This window comes from Anomaloglossus baeobatrachus, chromosome 5, assembly GCF_048569485.1.
Source record: "Anomaloglossus baeobatrachus isolate aAnoBae1 chromosome 5, aAnoBae1.hap1, whole genome shotgun sequence".
Classification (NCBI taxonomy): domain Eukaryota; kingdom Metazoa; phylum Chordata; class Amphibia; order Anura; family Aromobatidae; genus Anomaloglossus; species Anomaloglossus baeobatrachus.
This window is the reverse complement of record NC_134357.1, coordinates 408,764,661-408,785,140: the sequence shown is the minus strand read 5'-3', so window position 1 is coordinate 408,785,140 and position 20,480 is coordinate 408,764,661. Positions and strand designations below refer to the sequence as shown.

Here is a 20,480-nt window from a genome sequence, read left to right as displayed (position 1 = left end):
TCATTGCCTGTCTGTGTACACATGTGGCTGTGAGTGGGAATCATTGCCTGTCTGTGTACACATGTGGCTGTGAGTGCAGTGACACAGTTGTGTGAAGTCTATGCCTAGTGTGAGAAAGCTGGAGCCCTGCTCTCCCCTCCCAGCACCCCCTCCTCTCAGTCATTCCCAGCACAGGCAGGTGCAGGGGAGGCGGCCCCTTTAAGACAACCTGCATGGGATCTGTGCCGGGTGTAAGGAAGAAGTTCACCGGAAGAAAAGAGGGAGTAGAAGGAAGAAAGAAAATCCCAGAGAGACTGGGAAGGTGGAAATGAAAGAGAGAGGGAAAGGGGCAGCAGCAGGCAGTGCAATGGGAGGGCCTGGCCCAGGGTGCAGGGGCTGGAGGAGGGTCTGAGGAGGGAGGGAGCCTGGGGCCAGCACTCAGGTCTCTGCAGGAGGTGACAGGATCTGCACTAGGAAGCCACTGCACTCATGGGATCTTCAACATTCTGCTGGAATCAAGTTTAATCTGCAGAAGATCTACGTGCGGCCAGTACAGGGGTGTATGCTGCTGCGGGGGGCACAGGCGGGACCCTCACACAGGGACCACTGAGCACAGCCTGCTCTGATCAGCACCAGGGACAGAACCAGCACACACCTGGGTCTGAGACCTGAAGCGCTCGGCATGGGGCCAGCTCCGGTCTGCCTGCTGCTGGGACTGTGCCTGGCGACCTCCGGCTTCAACCTGGACACCGTGTACCCGGTCATAAAGCAGGCGGGGGTCCCCGGGGGGATGTTCGGCTTCTCCGTGCTCCTGCACAATCAGAGTGAGGGGCAGCAGCGCTACCTGTGAGTATAAGAGGGCACAAGGGGGCATCTGCGCAGTGGGCAGCAGTGACTGCAACAGGTGGGGGGAGGGGGGGCTTATCTAGCCTCTATCTATCTATCTATCCACCTAATCTATCTATCTATCCATCTATCTATGATTCTATCTATCTATCTATCCATCTATCTATCTATCTATCTATCCACCTAATCTATCTATCTATCCATCTATCTATGATTCTATCTATCTATCCATCTATCTATCTATCTATCTATCTATCTATCTATATCTATCCATTATCTATCTATCTATCTATCTATATCTATCCATCTATCTATCTATCTATGATTCTATCTATCTATCATCTATCTATCTATATCTATCCCTCTATCTATCTATCTATCTATCCCTCTATCTATCTATCCCTCTATCTATCTATCTATCCCTCTATCTAGCCTCTATCTATCTATCCTCTATCTATCTATCTATGATTCTATCTATCTATCCCTCTATCTATCTAGCCTCTATCTATCTATCTATCTATATCTATCTATCTATATCTATCCCTCTATCTATCTATCCATCCATCTATCTATCCATCTATCTATCTATCTATCCATCTATCTATCCATCTATCTATCAATCATTCTATTATCTATCTTTCTATCTATCATCTATCTATCCCTCTATCTATCCATCCATCTATCTATCCATTATCTATCAATCATTCTATTATCTATCTATCTATCTATCATTCTATTATCTATCTTACTTCTATCCCTCTATCTATATTATCTGTCTGTCTGTCTATCCACTATCTAAGTACATATCTATATAAAGAATATACAAATATAAATAAATGCATATTCATAAGTATTCATATTAGCGATTCAGTACTATGCATAATATAACTTGGAGACAATGACCTTGCTATATTTTACTGCAGGAAAATTGTTTCCCTCTCATATCTTCTACAGTATGTTCCATCTGTTCATATCCCATCTGTTTTATATATATATATATATATATATATAAAAATAAAATATACTGTGTGTGTATATATATATCTATATATCTATATATATATACATATACATAAAAAATATACAAAAGTGGGTGCAGGCCCCTGAGCCCCTAAAACAATAGGATAAAATGGCAGGCAGTGCTCCATCCCGGTATAGGTGAGAGGCTTTTATGTGCCCGGATCTGAGCGCTGTATTGCCTGTTAACACATGAGCCTTTCTCCAGCAGTGATTTTGTGCACAGTAGTAGGGTGAGATACCGTTTTATATGATTTAGACAATTAACAATTAATAGTGGACAAATAAGCAACGGATCCATAAATTCACATATAAAAATGTTATATATACACGTTTTATATCACATTTACCTACATTTATTACTTTTCTACTTATCCATCTGTAGAAATTTGTGTAGGAAACCAGCCATAGGCATGAGACAAGCAATAATGAAATATTACAATGCTATCTATACCATTTATAGGAGCAGCTTGATTCGGTATGGGCCAGTGAAACGCGCAGGCCTTTAGTGAAATGTATCAGTCGTGCATCCGATCACTTGTGAGCAGCCATTCAGTGTGATTTGTATCACGCATGTGATTTATGGGATGGATTCATTTATGGGCCGCTGGACTCGGACACTCTACTGTGGAGTATTTTATTGTAATCAATGATGGATGAGAGCACAAACATCCATTACTATAGATTATGTCTGTGTAAAACGAGCCCAGGCATTACATGGCGGGTGCAGGACATATGGTATGTTATAGTGTGACCAGCAGATATGGAGCGGGACAGTATCTGCAGTACATGGGATACTCAGCCTGTGGCTCTCCAGATGTTACAAAGCCACAACTCCAATCGTGCCCAGACAGCCCCATGGGAGTTGTGGTTTTGGAACAGCTGGAGAGTTACAGGTTGGGGAACACTGGAATAACATAGAGTATTGGATTTAGGAGAGCTCCATGCTGTAAATACCAGTAAAGTGGTATTAGAAGTTGTAGGCCATTGTAAACATGGAGGTCATTCTGGCCTTTGTTGAGAACTTGCGTGCCTTCCTATTCTAAAGATTCTACTAAGAATTACATGTGGTGGAGGAGAAAGGGTTAACCCAGCAAGAATTTACCGCTTTTGGCAGCCCCATGGATTAACATTCTGCATTCTTACTCCTCTGGAGGCTATGCAAGAGTTAAGATGAGGTATCTAATATTGTGGAGGTATGGAAAACTGGCGGGAGAGGGGTTAATGTGCAATGTACTGCAGACGGGCAGGAGAGGGGTTAATGTGCAAGGTTTAGCTTGGGAGGAGCAAAGTTCTGCAGAACATAAATGAAAGACTTTACTTTCTTCCTTCTTTGTTCATCTCACCTGCAGATAAGAAAGTTTTATAGTGCCTGCAGGGCGGGGTGTGCAAACAGCGATGTACAGACCAATGGTACACACTGACACAGCAGTGCGCAAGGCACATCCCGGGTAGTACGTGGCGGCAAACTTACTGCAAAGTAATAAAAACTATACACATTCCCTTATGGTGCAACCAAAATGACCCTATAGAACCCGCTGCAACTGTGATCTACATCCGCTCGGCCTAGGATTAAGATTTAGAGCTGGATGGCTTGTATGGATCCCGAACGGTGGCACGTAGTGTCAACACAGGTCAACACAGGTCCATGTACTGCTATGGTGCGCCTCCATGAAGGTCCCATTATGTCTCGTGTATGAAGCCTAAGGCCTTAGTCACACATGGGCCAATAGGGTGCCAATTCCAGTGCCACCAGCTGTTCCCTCAGGCTATAGATGAGATAGCTGTTGGCCGTATGGTCATTTGCTATCTTTCACAACTATATAAGAACAATCGGCCAAGTGTTATCAATGGGCTAAATGGAGAAAGTCACGGTCACATACTTCCGGCTCTTCTTATCTTCCATGAAAACCTAAAAAATGGGCATGTCAGTTTTAACTGCCCAATCAGTTTTTTCCCCTCATATCCTCTCTTGGGGATAGTTGGGAGAACCATACATATAGGATGGTGGGCTGGTCCTGTGGGTATGTTCAACCTTCATATCTGTAGGAGTATCTTTACTTCAGTGTGAGACCGCCATAATACAAGACTTGGGTTCTAGGTGACCTACGATTTCCTTATAGCAGCAGTGATACACATAAATGTATTACAGCTATTTGAAACTAACCCAGTAAAGGGGGTCCTGATTAAGGTCCACCTCCTCCGTTTGTGCCTTCAAGTAAAATGAGGATAATACCTTAAAGCTTTAAAAGATAAAAAACATTAGAAAGCTTAGCTTTGAAGGGTCAAAATGGTCAGACAACTTCTTTCCATATTTCATATCTAGACGCACAGACATTATTATGGGGGTCTCCTCACTAAAGGCTCCGTCTATGAGTTGAAGTTAGCATCCCTTGAACTTGACGTGGTCTCCACTTCACGGCTGAGTTGTTACGGTTCCGAAACGCTTCTGATTTTCAATAAAACCCCTCACAGTTCATCGTGGAATATTTATGAGGGAAGGAATGTCATGATCTGACTTGTTACGACAGTGCGTTACCGCTCTCGAATTCAGTGAGCTCTTTAGAACAAACTATTCTGTCACATATGTTAGTAAAACAAGAATGCCGTAGAGACACCATCACATGTTTCTCAACGCTGGCAGGAAACTAGCCAGGTCTTTCACAGGGAAGGAACAACCACGGGATGGGCAGCCTCCAGTCATGGAGACTGCCTATGTGAAACATGGTATCCATCCACAGACAGCTGTTTCGGGGTATTTGCCCCTCATCAGTGTGGAGTAGGAAACTGGCTAGTGGGAGCATTGCCTAGTAGAAGACTACATAGGTAAGGATGGTTGACCTCGGGGAGATCAACATCCAACACTGCGGAGACACCATCACGTGTTTCTCAACGCAGTGACACTAGAACAAAATTTTCCCAGGGGGCCTTGTTCTAGTGTCTCTACGTTGAGAAACACGTGATGGTGACTCCGCGGTGTTGGATGTTGATCTCCCCGAGGTCAACCATCCTTGCCTACATATGTTAGTAAAGGCAGACGGCATGGTGAGGGGCTGGATATTATACGCCTGGGATAATGAGACTGAAGGAAAATGATTAAGAAGTTTGTCCTAATAATTTTGTCCATCTAATCGAAAAAGGGAGGGATATCCAGCAAACACGTCCCGATCATAATAAAAACTAAACTTTATTTACTTCATGTTAAAAAATCCATCCGTAGAGACAATTCATGATAAAAATCCAATGCAATAGATTTAACAAGGACGCGTTTCGGACACTGGGTCCTTATTCAATCTCAATCCCATCTAGTGTATGTCCTATGTGCATGAACCACAAGGATAATTGGGGAACCAGCTGTTTCCTAAGGCTGAAGCTGGCTATACAATGGAGATGAGTGGTCGGTGGCACTATCATGTGACCGACAGCGATCTCTGTCAACACCCTCCTACACATGAATACTTGGCCAAGAGCTAAATGAGCTAAAATGAAAAATTCATTGTTAGACACTTCAGACACTAAAAAAAAGGGCTTTCCAGTTACAACTGCCTGCTACTTTTAGAATCTGAACACATGGTGATCAGTCCATCGACCCCTTTTACAAGGAAATCAACGATACATAAAATTCATATAATATTCATATATTTAGAATATAGATTCAGATGCGACTTCAAGAAATTCCCAATAAATAAGAGGTGCTGAGAATGCAAGATGGCAACCAGATCAGCTTGGACTGTTACCTAGCAACAGTAGCTGTAATCAGCAGGTGACTACTCCGAATCTCCATGCTCCAGCGTTGTCACTCTCTGGTCTGCTGAAGTGATAGCGGATCTGCTCTCTATACACTAGATATTACACAGTGTATCACTTTTATTTGAAGTGTTGCTTTAAATTTGACTCCATTATGCTTAAGTAACATATCAGACAGACTTCATTACAGAAGATGCAGTTTTGTCATATTTGACCTCACCGGGACGGATTTTGTAATTATTGTGTTACGTTATTAGATCTTCTTTGCGTGTTGTCTTGTCTGCTGTGGCTTATTAGTACATTTCTAGCCCTGACCACGGTCCTTCTGTCTTGCACATGATAATGGGTGATGCCCGCCCGCTTCCTGAGGAAAGTTTTGTCTGTCTTCTGGACAGGATGCCACCAGAAGTGTCGATTAGCCGAATACTTACAGTGGATCTGGTGGTATGGACCTAAAATCAAACGTTGGGGATTGCATTAATGGGATGCAGAAGTCTATACTCTGTAACCATGACTTCTAACCTCTCCGGCTGCTGTAATACTACAACTCCTAGCAGGCTCTAACAGCCGCGTTTTAGAGATCACTGGTCCATAATTAGATCTCCTTTTACTGAAATTAGACTGTGATAAACAATTTTAGAAATTAGCAATTTTTACATTTGACATTTTTTCAATTTACAAATTTTAAATATCTAAATTTATAAGGAATTTGAAGATATTCCTTCCTGTGGTCCATCTCTAACCTTTTAAAGGGGTTGTCCAGTCTAAAATGATAGTTCTGCAGTCCCTTCTATGTGTCAGTCTATGTGACTGCAGAACTCCTAGCACACACACTGTGCGCTGTGAGGATTTGCTGGTTTCTGAGATGGGAACAGCGGTCACGTGACCGCAATTCTGCGCTGTACATGTTCCAGGCAAGATTCCGACTAGTGGGCAGAGGCTCACTCAATCTTCTAGTAGTAATGATCACTGTCCTGTAGTAAAGTTTCTATCCAGGTCCCCATCCTGGTCCCTATCTTGTATTAATGCCCTCGTCCTCTCCTCTTCTTATGGTAATGTGCCCATCCTTGTCCACTTCTTGTTGTAATGTGCCCATCATGGTCTTCATCTTATAGTAATGTCTTCATCTTGTAGTTATGACCTCCATCCTGTAGTAATAGCCCAGTCTTGGTCCCCATCTTGTAGTAATGTCCCCATCCTGGTCCACATCTTGTAGTAACGTGCCCATCCTTGTTCCCATCTTGTAGTAAATTCCCCATCCAGGTCCCCTTGTAGTAATTTTAACCACCCTGGTCCTCATTTTGTGGTAATGCCCATGCTTGTGCCCATAGTGTAATAATGCCCCATTCTGGCCCCCTTGTTGTAATGTGCCCTTCCTGTAGTAATGTCCCCATCTTGTAGTAATAACCCCCATCATTTAGTAATCTACCCATCCAGCTCCCTATCTTGTAGTAATGTCCCCATTCTGGTCCCCTTCTTGTTGTAATATCCTCATCCTTGTCCCCTTGTAGTAATGTCAACCACACTGGTTCTTATCTTGTAGTAATGTGCCCATCTTTGTCTCCATAGTGTAGTAATGCCCCATTGTAGTAATGTGCCCATCCTTGTCCGCATCTTGTAGTAATGTGCCCATACTTGTCCCTTTCTTGTAGTAATACCCCCCATCATGTAGTAATGTTCCCATCCTTGTCCCCATCTTGTAATATCCTCATCCTGGTCCCCATCTTGTAGTAATGTCCCCATTCTAGTACTCATCTTGTAGTAATTTGCCCATCCTTGCTCCTATAGTATAGTAATGCCTCATCCTGGTCCCCTTCTTGTAGTAATGTCCCCTATTGTGCAATTCTTCACATTCACATAAAAAAATAAGAAAATATTCCACTCACCTGTCCGCCGTTCCCTTAGCATCCTCCTAGACTCCTGTTGAATCGCCAGCCAATCAGAGGCCAGCAGCTGATGTCTGTGTGCTGGCACAACGGCATATAATGTCACTGCCATGAGCAACTGCAGCGGCAAGCTGATGTCAGCTGTTGGCCTCTGATTGGCCGGCAGCTGGCACTGGCTTTGCAGTGCAGAGCGCCGGTGCCTGTGTGGCAATAGATCTCAATCAAGGGACGCACATTCAACTGAAATAAAGTGCTCACTTTGGTGGCCCTCTGAATAGGGCTACAGTTGTCAAGGTATTTATAGTGCCTGCAGGCTCCATGAAACAGCCTCAGGGGCTGTATGTTTGGGAACCCTGGCCTAATAGGACACAATGGTTGTCTAGATAGGACTAGGGTCCGAATCATCAAAGCAATTTTGGCAGAATTCTGGTTAAAATACTTTGAAAAGATGCAAAGTTTTTTGTGCAAATTGTAGTTGTGCAAAAATTTGGTGACTTTTGCCATTTACTGTTTCATTTAGCTCTTCCAAAACAGTCAGAGCTGGGTGGGGGCGGGGGTGCTAATTCATGGCGAACTGTAGTGTTCTCTGCGCCAGGAATCTCACTCCAGTCAGGGATTGGAGTAAGATTTATGGTGAAAGTACGGATGTACGCACCACTTGTCAGATGCTCCTGATTCATTTATAGGCGTGTACCTCTTAGGCTCTGTTCACACTAGAAAAAGGATTTTTGTCAAGAAATTTCTTGAGTCTGAAAGATTAGCGCACTTGCGGTCAAAAAACGCACCAATAATGCACCAAAAACTGCATGCGTTTTACCGCAGTGTTGTGTGCGTTTTTGGTGCGTTTTGTTTTCCGCAGGTTGGTCCCTGCGCTTTTTTTTACCATTATCTATGGCAAAAAACCCAGGTACCTGCAGAAAAGAAGTGACATGCTAATTCTATTTCTCAAGAAATTCTGCAGAAAGAATGTTCTTGAGAAAAAACGCAGTGTGCGCACAGTTATTTTTTTTTCCATAGGTTTTGCTGGGGAATGTCTGCTGAAAGTTTACGACCATTTTCTCAAGAAATTTTTCCAGTAAAAACGCAAAAAAAATCGCGGGTAAAAACGCAGTGTGAACAGGGCCTTAATGTATCAGGAGCATCTGACCCCTCCAAGCCCCCGTCAAATCCGGTGAGAAAGTTGCCTGTCTTGATAAATCGGGGCCCTAGTGTTTTGTAATAGCTTGAGGCTTGTCTGTACAGTATATCACAAAAATGAGTACACCCCTCACATTTTTGTGTAAATTTTTTCTTATATCTTTTCATGGGACAACACTGAAGACACTTTGATAGTACAATGTAAAGTAGTCAGTGTGCAGCTTGTATAACAGTGTCAATTTCCTATGCCCTCTAAATAACTCAACACACAGCCACTAGCCTCAAAACCGCTGGCAACAAAAGTGAGTACACCCCTAAGTAAAAATGGCCAAATTCTGCCCAAAGTGTCAATATTTTGCTTGCCCACCATTATTTTAAAGCACTGCCTTAGCTCTCTTGGGCATGGAGTTCACTAGAGCTTCACAGGAGCCACTGGAATCCTCTTCCCTCCTCCATGACATCATCACTGAACTGGTGGATGTTAGAGACTTTGCTCAATACTGTTTAGATCTGGAGACATGGTTGGCCAGTCCAGCATCTTTACCCTCAGTTTCTTTATCAATTGTGTTTGCGGTCATTATTATGTTGGAATACTATCCTGTGGCCCAGTTTCTGAAGAAAGGGGATCATGCTCTGCTTCAATATGTCACAGTACATGTTGACATTCATGGTTCCCTCAATGAACTGTACCTCTCCACAGCTGGCACTCATGCAGCCACAAACCATGACACTCTCACCTGTATGCTAGACTGTAGGCAAGATACACTTGTCTTTGTACTCCTCACCTGGATGCCACCATACAGGCTTGACACCATCTGAACCAAATAAGTTTATCTTGGTCTCATCAGACCACAGGACATCAGCTTTAGAAGGGGCTTCCTTCTGGGATGACAGCCATGCAGACCAATTTGATGCAGTATGCGGCATATAGTCTGAGCACTGACAGGCTGACCCCCAACGCCTTTAACTTTTGCAGCAATGCTGTCAGCACTCATACATCTATTTTGAAAAGACAACCTCTGGATATGACGCTGAGCATGTGTACTGAACCTCTTTCGTTGACCATGGCGAGGCCTGTTCTGAGTGGAACCTGTGTTGATTAACCACTGACTGGTCGTGGCCACCGTGCTGCTGCTCAGTTTCAGGGTGTTAGCAATCTTCTTATAGTCTAGGCCATCTTTATGTAGAACAATAATTCTTTTTTATTCACATCCTCAGAGAATTCTTTGCCATGAGGAGCCATGTTGAACTTCCAGTGACCAGTATGAGAGGGTGTGTGAGCGATAACACCAACTTTAGCACACCTGAGACCTTGTAACACTATAAAGTCACATGACACCAGAGAGGGAAAATAGCTAATTGGGCCATTTTCACTTAGGGGTGTACTCACTTTTGTTGCCAGCGGTCTAAACATTAAAGGCTGTGCGTTGAGTTATTTCGATAGCACAACAAATTACACTGTTATACAACCTGTATACTGACTACTTTACATTGTAGCAGAAGAATAACAAAAATCCAGCATCCAGTTCCAGACTATATTAAAATGGATTTTCTTTATTTCATCAAAAAGATAAAAACATCTTACAAAGGTTCCCCCATATTCATAAAAACCTTAACATGGCAGAGTGAACAAGGAGTAAAAGCCCCTTACTCTGACTACTTTACATTGTATCAAGGTGTCAGATCTTCAGCGTTGTCCCATGAAAAGATAAAATATTTACAAAAATGTCGGGGGTGTACTCACTTTTGTGATATCATATGTTATATACCACTTTCATGCCAAAACTAATGTTTTAGTAAAAAATGTAACATTTTAGATAATGTCCAAGGTTTATACGGGTGGTTGCACAGCTGTGGTGCAATATTCTGCTCTTTACCTGTGTTAGTAGGTGTGTGCAGCGTATAGTGTGAGTATATAGGTGTGTGTGTTTAGTCCCCGTTTCCGGCCACGCATTCCATAGATTCTTGGTGTGTTCTCTCATCACCTCCCTTCTGTTCATACCTCAATTCTTAGAAAATCTGTGCCCTGTGGGGGCAGAATTCATTCATTCACCCTTTAGCAAAGGAAAGTAATGTTGCCGTGCTATACCAGGGTGCGGATCATGCTCCTGGCAGCGTCTGCTGTACCTGGGAACAATAGGACTGAAATCCCATAATCCTTAAGAAAAAATACAATAACCACGTGGCTGAAAATTGTTTTCTAAGTCCACAGGAATCCATCTGCTTAAAGGGCTCCTTTTTAAAGCGTTCAGAGATGGATATTGTCAGATAGTGCTTACGAAAACAAATTTTATTTTGTGATTTACAGCTTATATACAGTATACTTGCAGTTTATATCTCATTGCGTAGGAGACCGACCTCCTCTGCTGCATAGCTTGTAAGCACTGTGCTTCAGCTGGCATGGATTAAGAGGTAAGGCCTAAGACACTCATTCAAGTCTATGGGGCGAGAGAAAAATCGCACTGTACTCGCAGAACACTGGTGTACTGCGAGTGCAGAGCGAGAATGGCAATAGCCGGCTACTGAGGAGAGAGTGAGATAAATCCTTCCCTCCCCTTCTCAGCGCCGGCCCTCCCCTCCTCAGCGCCGGCCCTCCCCTCCTCAGCGCCGGCCCTCCCTTCCTCAGCACTGGCCCTCCCCTCCTCAGCGCCGGCCCTCCCCTCCTCAGCACTGGCCCTCCCCTCCTCAGCGCCGGCCCTCCCCTCCTCAGCACTGGCCCTCCCCTCCTCAGCGCCGGCCCTCCCCTCCTCAGCACTGGCCCTCCCTTCCTCAGCACTGGCCCTCCCCTCCTCAGCACTGGCCCTCCCCTCCTCAGTGCTGGCCCTCCCCTCCTCAGTGCTGGCCCTCCCCTCCTCAGTGCTGGCCCTCCCCTCCTCAGTGCTGGCCCTCCCCTCCTCAGTGCTGGCCCTCCCCTCCTCAGCGCCGGCCCTCCCCTCCTCAGCACTGGCCCTCCCCTCCTCAGCGCCGGCCCTCCCTTCCTCTGCACTGGCCCTCCCTTCCTCTGCACTGGCCCTCCCCTCCTCAGCACTGGCCCTCCCCTCCTCAGTGCTGGCCCTCCCCTCCTCAGCACTGGCCCGCCCCTCCTCAGAGCTGGCCCTCCCATCCTCAGCGCCGGCCCTCCCCACCTCAGCGCTGGCCCTCCCATCCTCAGCGCCGGCCCTCCCCTCCTCAGTGCCGGCCCGCCCCCCGCAGCTGTGGTCTGATCGCACGATCGGACCTCAGTCGCAGTGACACGCGCATAACACACGGCTCCCACTGTGCTGCCAGCGTGAGTCGAGAGTCATGTGGGGATCGCAGTAGTCCCCCGTGTGGCCTCGGCCTAACACTGTGCTTCAGCGGTCTTGGCCAGCTCCGAAAAAAGTGCTTACAAGCTCAATAGAAAAGAGTTTCTACTCATCCCTACACATGTTCAACTGTCTAGTAGCTGTGGTCGGATGCCAAGGCAATGAACTGTAAACAAAACATTTTCAAGAATTGCAGAAAATTTTAATAAGCAGTATATTACAAAAGTGCTTGTTTTTGCTACCACTATCTGACAAAATCCATCTATTAAGATGGGAAGTATTGTTTAATATATTTTGCTAAAATAGGGAAATACGAGGAATTCTTTTATGATGGAAAACTGCTTGAAATGCTCACGTATGTCTGTAGATGTATGTATAACCCTCACCAAATAAGACATTTCAAGTAAATATATAAATCAAGGATTCATCAAGGCGTATGTTGGGTTAGACAACCTTTATGGACCACTTCTATTAGTCTATTCATGCAAGTCTCCTGACTCTAAGGGGCACTTTGCACACTACGATATCGCAGGTGCGATGTCGGTGGGGTCAAATCGAAAGTGACGCACATCTGGTGTCGCAGTTGATATCGTAGTGTGTAAATCGTTTTTAATACGATTAACGAGTGCAAAAGCGTCGAAATCGTATCATCGGTGTAGGGTCGGTCATTTCCATAATTTGGAAATGACCGTTGTTACGATGTTGTTCCTCATTCCTGCGGCAGCACACATCGCTGTATATGAAGCCACAGGAGCGAGGAACATCTCCTACCTGCGGCTCACGCCGGCTATGCGGAAGGAAGGAGGTGTGCGGGATGTTTACGCTCATCTTCCCCCCTCCGCTTCTATTGGCCGCCTGCCGTGTGACGTCGCTGTGACGCCGCACGACCCGCCCCCTTAGGAAGGAGGCGGGTCGCCGGCCAGAGCGACGTCGCAGGGCAGGTGAGTGCATGTGAAGCTGGCGTAGCGATAATGTTTGCTACGGCAGCTATCACAATGATATCGCAGCTGCGATGGGGGCGGGGACTATCGCGCTCGGCATCGCAAGCATCAGCTTGCGATGTCGTAGTGTGCAAAGTACCCCTTAGAGAACATCAATGTCAATTGAATGTTGGGTTAGACCTAGCATGGATCTCTGGTTTCCACCCAATGACCGTCCCTCCATTTTATATTCTATTTTTGGTAAAACAGGTATACCTTGATACTTATCATTAAAACCCCATGGAGTTGGATACCTTAGTTTGGACCACCTCTACTTGTAAAAGCCAAGAGCTTCTTTAGACATGGATCTTGACTCAAGAACCATCAGTTTTACCTGAAATCAAGACAACCTTTCCATAGGTGCTATGATTGGTGGAGGATCACAGCATCCGCTTTATCTGGGAAGATCGATTTTTAACTCTTGCAATGAGTCTTAGTTCGTTTTGTTTTACTTGACTCAAGAATTCCAGAAGACGAGTAAAAACCTGCGTGAAATGAATATGTAAACTGGAATTCCAACTTGTGATCTTGATTCACCTAGTGTATGGACTGTGTATAGACGACCCGCAATCTCCGTAGGGTCGAAGTGTTAAATTTCACACATCCAAAACTAAAACAAAGACACCCACATCCTCCCCATGAAATGTCAGCTCAACTTACAGTAGGTGAAAGAATATATGCACCAATATCGTGGAGAAGGTAGGAGCTTTTATTAGAATTCTAACATATATGTAATAGGAGGTATTATATATATAGGTGGGTACACCACTACTTCTGATCTTTCCATGCTCTAAAGCTTAAAGGGAATTTGTCACTCCCAAAATACATTTTCAATGGGCTATGCAGTGTTGTGGGGAACTTAACTGTATGAAAGTCATACCAGCACTGTACCTGTTACTGGTACAGTGTCTGAGAAAATAACTTTGAATTCATATCCAAATGAGGAGACTTTGGTGCACCCTTGTCATGGTCAAGAGTTTGGTGCACCCTTAAGCCTCCTCATTTGCTTATTGGGGGTCTTCCCTCACTTCTGATTGATCGTGCTCGCTTCCCAGAGCGAGCACTGTCTGAATATCATTGGTGTGTATGTGCATGCTCACTGGCTTTGCTTAGTTGCGCGAGCACACGGTGGCGGGGCGCGTTTTCCTCACTATCTCAAGCGCTGTCGGAATCCACACATGCAGATTAGTTCTACGGCGTCGGGCGCTGTTCACATTGCAGTGTCTGAGAGGCAACCTGGTCTCTCTTAAGTGCTCAGCTCGGCTGGGCATCGGCTGAGTTGTTTGACTGCTTCCAGCCTTGCAGGAGTTAATCCTTTTTGGAGCAGTGTGCAACTCTTCTGAGACCCAGGCTGATTACCTTCCACAACTGTTCTCCTTCTATTTAAGGCTGGAGTGTGTAGTAGGAGACCGCCGAGGATAGTCTCTGCTTGCAGTTGCGAAATCCTGGTGTCCGTTTAATATCTCTATTTTGTGCTGTTAGTGAGTACCCTGGTGTGAATTACTCCTACCCTTTTTGGTGTATTGCCTCTGGTGTCGTTTTTTCTTTCCTCTGTGGTTATTTGCGGTGTGAGTGTGTTTCAGTTAGATCCCTTAGTCTGTGTCTTGGGTAGGTTGTTACTTTGGGTCCAGCTCACCCCCGGGTTGGGTGTATGGGGGAGGTTTTAGGACAGGGCCCGGTAGGAGACAAGGCTAGGGTGGAGACCTGGACGTTCCTACCATCAAGGGTACCTCCAGGGTCAGGGTGAGCGCAGGGCCCACAGTCTTACGGTTATCTTAGCACCCCTTGACCCTCCTTTCTTCTGATGCCACTCAATACACTTCTGGGTGTATTAGCGCAGCAACCAGCATCAAGAGAAAGGAGGCATGAAAGAGATTGCTCGGCCACAGCAAGCACTGCCAATCAGAAGCAGGGGACAGACCCAAATTTGCAAATGAGAAGTAACGGTGCACCAAACTTTTGGCCATGCCAAAGATGCACCAAAGCGTCCTCATTGCATACCAATGAAAAGGTATTTTCTCAGACACTATACCAGCAACAACACTGTGTATAGCCAATTTAAAATACATTTTGTATGTTTGGGGTCCTGCCTCAACACTCCACATCTATGGTCACTGGGACGTTGTTATGTATACTGAAAACCTAAGTTAAAGGGGTTATCCGGCTTCTTTGACATTTTTTTTTATTTCCCTATTGGGCTACATTGGGGCAGGTAAGTAGATAGAGACCACTTACCTGCCCTGCTGTCAGCCCCTCTCCCCCGGCTCAGAGCGGTCATGTGACCGCTCCTGCCGCGATGTTGCTGCTTCCGGTCATTTCATGTCTACATGGGCAGGGCCATGTTGACATGCAAATGTGGAACAGCATGTCGCCTCCCTGCTGGGCTGTACAGTGCGATGAGCACCGCCCCCCTTCCCTGCACCCTCCCACACATTCCCCCGCACCTCCCCCTGCACTGCTGTGGGGTCCGTGACCTGGGGGCGGGGCCTGGCTGCAGCTGCCGTGGTGTCAGCGCCAGCACCGCGGGCCCCCTGCCCAGGATCGCACATTCAAATGTACCGGCATCACAGATCACCGATGCCGGTACATTTGAAAGTGCTGATGAGAAGCAGCGCAGCGCAGCTTCTCATCACTGTCCCTCCCGCTGTCTGTGCTCTCTTCAGCACAGTGGTGACGTCACTACTGTGCTGAAGAGAGCACAGACAGCGCACGAACGTGCAGGAGCGGCGGGGACCGAGGACAGGTGCGTATGTACTCCACATGTGTTCCCGATGGGGATGGGGTGGGGTTGCAGAGCCATATGTGTGCGTGTGCAGAGCCATATGTGTGCGTGTGAGGTGCAGAGCCATATGTGTGCGTGTGCAGAGCCATGTGTGTGCGTGTACGGTGCAGAGCCATGTGTGTGCGTGTGCAGAGCCATATGTGTGCGTGTGCGGTGCAGAGTCATATGTGTGCGTGTGAGGTACAGAGCCATATGTGTGCGTGTGAGGTACAGAGCCATATGTGTGCGTGTGCGGTGCAGAACCATATGTGTGCGTGTGCGGTGCAGAGCCATATGTGTGCGTGTGTGGTGTGCGTGTGCGGTGCAGAGCCATGTGTGTGCGTGTGCAGAGCCACATGTGTGCGTGTGCGGTGCAGAGCCATATGTGTGCGGTGCAGAGCCATATGTGTGCGGTGCAGAGCCATATGTGTGCGTGTGCGGTACAGAGCCATATGTGTGCGTGTGCGGTGCAGAGCCATGTGTGTGCGTGTGCAGAGCCATGTGTGTGCGTGTACGGTGCAGAGCCATGTGTGTGCGTGTGCAGAGCCATATGTGTGCGTGTGCGGTGCAGAGCCATATGTGTGCGTGTGAGGTACAGAGCCATATGTGTGCGTGTTCGGTGCAGAACCATATGTGTGCGTGTGCGGTGCAGATCCATATGTGTGCGTGTGCAGTACAGAGCCATATGTGTGCGTGTGAGGTGCAGAGCCATATGTGTGCATGTGCAGAGCCATATGTGTGCGTGTGCGGTGCAGAGCCATATGTGTGCGTGTGCGGTGCAGAGCCATGTGTGTGCGTGTGCCGAGCCATATGTGTGCGTGTGCGGTGCAGAGTCATATGTGTGCGGTGCAGAGCCATATGTGTGCGTGTGCGGTACAGAGCCATATGTGTGCGGTGCAGAGCCATATGTGTGCGGTGCAGAGCCATATGTGTGCGTATGTGGTGCAGAGCCATGTGTGTGCGGTGCAGAGCCATATGTGTGCGTGTGCGGTGCAGAGCCATGTGTGTGCGTGTGCAGAGCCATATGTGTGCGTGTGCGGTGCAGAGCCATATGTGTGCGTGTGCGGTGCAGAGCCATATGTGTGCGTGTGCGGTACAGAGCCATATGTGTGCGTGTGCGGTGCAGAGCCATGTGTGTGCGGTACAGAGCCATATGTGTGCGTGTGTGGTACAGAGCCATATGTGTGCGTGTGCGGTACAGAGCCATATGTGTGCGGTGCAGAGCCCGATGTGGGGCTGTTATATGCAATGCTGTAGTGATACCAGGTCAGGTGCTGGGGCAGAATACTGATATGGAATGTGTGTGCAGAGGGCGGGCAGGGGGCGAGGCTGGACACTGGGGTGGGGATGGACACTGGGGTGGGTCTGGACACTGGGGTGGGGCTGGACACTGGGGTGGGCGGTGACAGCTCTGACTGAGGTTCAGCACAGGAAGTGGTCAGTTTGCTGGATCTGAATGTAAACAAGAGCTGCAGAGAATAAAGGGATAATTCAAGAGGAACAAAAGTTAGAAAACAAAAAATAACAATGTAGGGGTGATTTATATGACAATACAGCACAGATAAACTCAAAAATTTTTGTTAAGTTAATGTCGGACAACTCCTTTAAAGTTCTGGACTATTAAATGGACATTTTTTTCCTGGCGGTACATGTGTTGTATTTTTCCATTTGTAATGGTTCATCTAAAGATTAGCAGGCTCTAAACATTAGAAGAATACTTGTAGTTAATTGTGGTCTTTGTAGAATCACGTACAATCGCATTGTGTTGACCCAGTGGCATTTTGTCAAATTCCAGTAGACCAACTGGCACAAGACCCAATCCCAAATGAGCCAATGGCTTTGTGTTTTTCCCGTGTGAACCATAAATTTAGTGATCATCCAAGATGATCAGTTATATAATGGCCAGCTCTTCCTGTATTCCGGCAGATGTCCTCTCATAACATTTAGCTATGGATGGAACAGCTCTCCAAAATTAGCAGGTTTGTTTCAAAACATCATTATTGTGTAGTATCCAGTTCCAAAGAGACACCCTGCATTCATGAATATACTCTCTTGTGAGCGCGATGTTTTGGGTAAGAGACCATTCGGCAAAACAGGTATAACACAAAAACATAACACAACCTAAGAAAATATGACATGTATACCATGAAGCAACATTCTGTGCTCAAGAAACAGTATATCTGATCCATCATATTAGGTGAAGAATGAGTAAATTGAGTACACGGGATGCAGTACTAGAGCTTATATCGATTGTCTATCAGATACAGCAATAAAAAAACCTGCAATGCAGAAAATTTTGGACAGTGTCGAGAGATATAATAATACATTAGATGAGCCATCATAAGAGACAGCATAATTATATTGTCACTCATGTAGTGACCTAAGTATGGATGAAATATAAAGAATGATAAACTGATCTATAAAACTGGCTCCTTTGGAATCGAGATAATACATAATAAAGACGTTTTGAAGCAAACCTGTTAAATTCGGAGAGTGCTGTTCCATGCCTATCTAGTGTTCTGAAGTCTACAAGTGGTTGGCTGTGCTGGAACATGCAAGCCCACACCCTGGCTTTACTCATACTTGGGGGCCTGGACTTATGTATACAATAGATATTTTTTTCATCATCCTTTACAGTGATCTAGTTTAGCAGCAAAATTGTGATCAAGTGGTTTGGTCATTTGCTTCTGAGCTACTGGTTTAGGGTCAATTTTGTTTGGCACGGTGGATTAGTCATTCAGTGATGATTGACTTGATAAATATCAATCCTTGATGGTGTAGTGGTTTAGTATTCTTTCCTATTTACCCTATGTATTCTTATTTTTTTTCCCCATAGTCTCTCCAAGTCCAAGTGATGTAGCGACTAGTAGCATAATGTAATGCCTGTATCCCTGCATTGTCCTGCTTCCTTTACTCGGCAGGGACATTTATGTTCTCACCACTGTGGCTGGTCTGCTTCTCACCAGCTCCTTCCCAAGTCTCCACGGTCCAAGGCCTATGCATGTCGCGCATTTCTCCTGGCAACATCCTGAGGGCGCTCACGTGATCCTTGCTTCTTAAAGGGACAGTGCGCGCACTCAGAAAGTGTTGCCCAGCTTATGGCTGAGAGGCACTGGGCATTAAGTCACCTCTCCCTGTAGAGAGGTGCCTGAGCAATTAGGTTCCTAGTGATCTTGATCCCGTCAGTACACATGTCTGCTGTCTGCCCATTGTGTACCTGAACCTATCCTGTCCGTCTTCTATACCTGAACCCGTCCTGCCTGTCTCCTGCATATACTTCGTCCAGTCGGCCACCACTACCAGCTATACCCTGCCTGTCATCTGTACCTGCTTTGCTAACACTTGGTCAGTTACTTCAGTACCGCGGACTGCCCTGAAGTGGTACCTGATGTTTATCGGCAGCTAAGTTTATTCTTACCATCAGAGGCTCTGGTGAAAACCCGGTAGACCCCAAGTCCAAGTCATGCCCCTTCAGGATAAGCCCGGTCTCTGCCAAACATCTCCCCCCGAGAACATAAGTATAGGGCATGCTGAAATCCATTTTCCTGATCCTTCTTTCTCCTGACATTTGCCCCTGGGTTAGACTCAGCAAGTCCCTATTACATAAGATAGTCTTTAATTCTCAATGAAATCGGGGGTTTGGCCCACATTAGTCAAATGTGTATATCGTAGTCTGATTTATTGTAATTCAATGATTATTCGGTGGTTCACTATATTTTCTTGGTCAGTTTTGAGATCATTGATAACATATTCACCTCAGAGTGAAACAATAGTTGCTAAAACAGAATTAACAAAAAATTGTTGACTTTAATAGACTTCTATGGGATTTTTTTCAGCTTTTTGCAAAGGGTAGACCTACCGTAATAATAAGTGATGTCTCCTGCTGCATTCCTATTGATTATTTCTCTTGGCTAGTGCAGTCATTAATAACGATGATTAACCATTGCCTCACATTAGTTCCTGGTTCATCTTATGTGTATAATATCAATGTGTCTCTTAACCATTGTGAGTTTGTTTCTATGAAACCTTTTTTGGCATAGCTCCTTCAGAGCCAGCATTTTTACATATCAAGGATATACGCTATATTATTTTCCAGCACATTATTTATTGCTCCACTGAATATGAAATAAAAAGTAAAGCAACTTAATGAATAATCATAATTACAAATCTCTTACTGGGCTTTGTGTATGGTTCCTATGCAGAACTATGTGTCTACATAGTTGCAGAGCACAAACCTTGTATGATCTGAACCTACAGTCACGTGTACCTCCATCTGCCTCCTTTCCTGATTGTAAAGGCCCCCATATACTTTGCATTAACATCAGCTGAATATCGGTGGTGTAAATAGTCCAATGGGCCCAGTTGCAAATTTTGGACCAGTGCTCCCACCTGCATGTTGATCAGATGTATGGGACATTGTAGCGTTCTAAATCCTATAAAGACATGTATGTTGGCCACCTAATAATTTAATAATCTCCTCCCTCCTGTAGTAATGTCCTCCAGTATGCGCCCCTTGCAGTAATAATGTCCCCCATCTTGTGCCCGTTCCAGTAGTATTGTCCCCACCCTGGACCCCGTGCAATAATAATGTTTAACATCGTGTTTCCCTTCCAGTACTAATCTTTCCCATGCTGGGCCCTTTCCAGTTATAATGTCCCCTGTGAAGATCTGAGGTTCTGGGTCGTATTAATCACCTAGGAAGGTTAACAATGCAACAAGTTTTCTTGTTTCCTTGTCTTATAGCAGCCATAGACCTTATGCTCCTCTAGACAATGGATATCACAGCCATACCATACCGCGTGTGTCCAGCTTCACCTGGCAACAATAGTCTTTAGGATAGTTC

At 45.7% G+C, this 20,480-nt stretch overlaps 1 protein-coding gene across 2 annotated transcripts in view; it reads left to right on the top strand.

The window, feature by feature from the left end:
* Nucleotides 1-223: 223 nt before the first annotated feature.
* The window catches only part of ITGA3 (integrin subunit alpha 3), a 126,066-nt gene continuing 105,809 nt past the window's right edge, over nucleotides 224-20,480 (top strand). The window contains exon 1 of one of the 2 annotated variants that reach the window (XM_075350217.1): nucleotides 224-825. In XM_075350217.1, the coding sequence (XP_075206332.1) occupies nucleotides 662-825 (164 nt within the window). In that variant the 5' untranslated portion in view covers nucleotides 224-661. The remainder of the gene's footprint in view (nucleotides 826-20,480) is intronic. The other variant, XM_075350216.1, reaches the window with a different exon arrangement.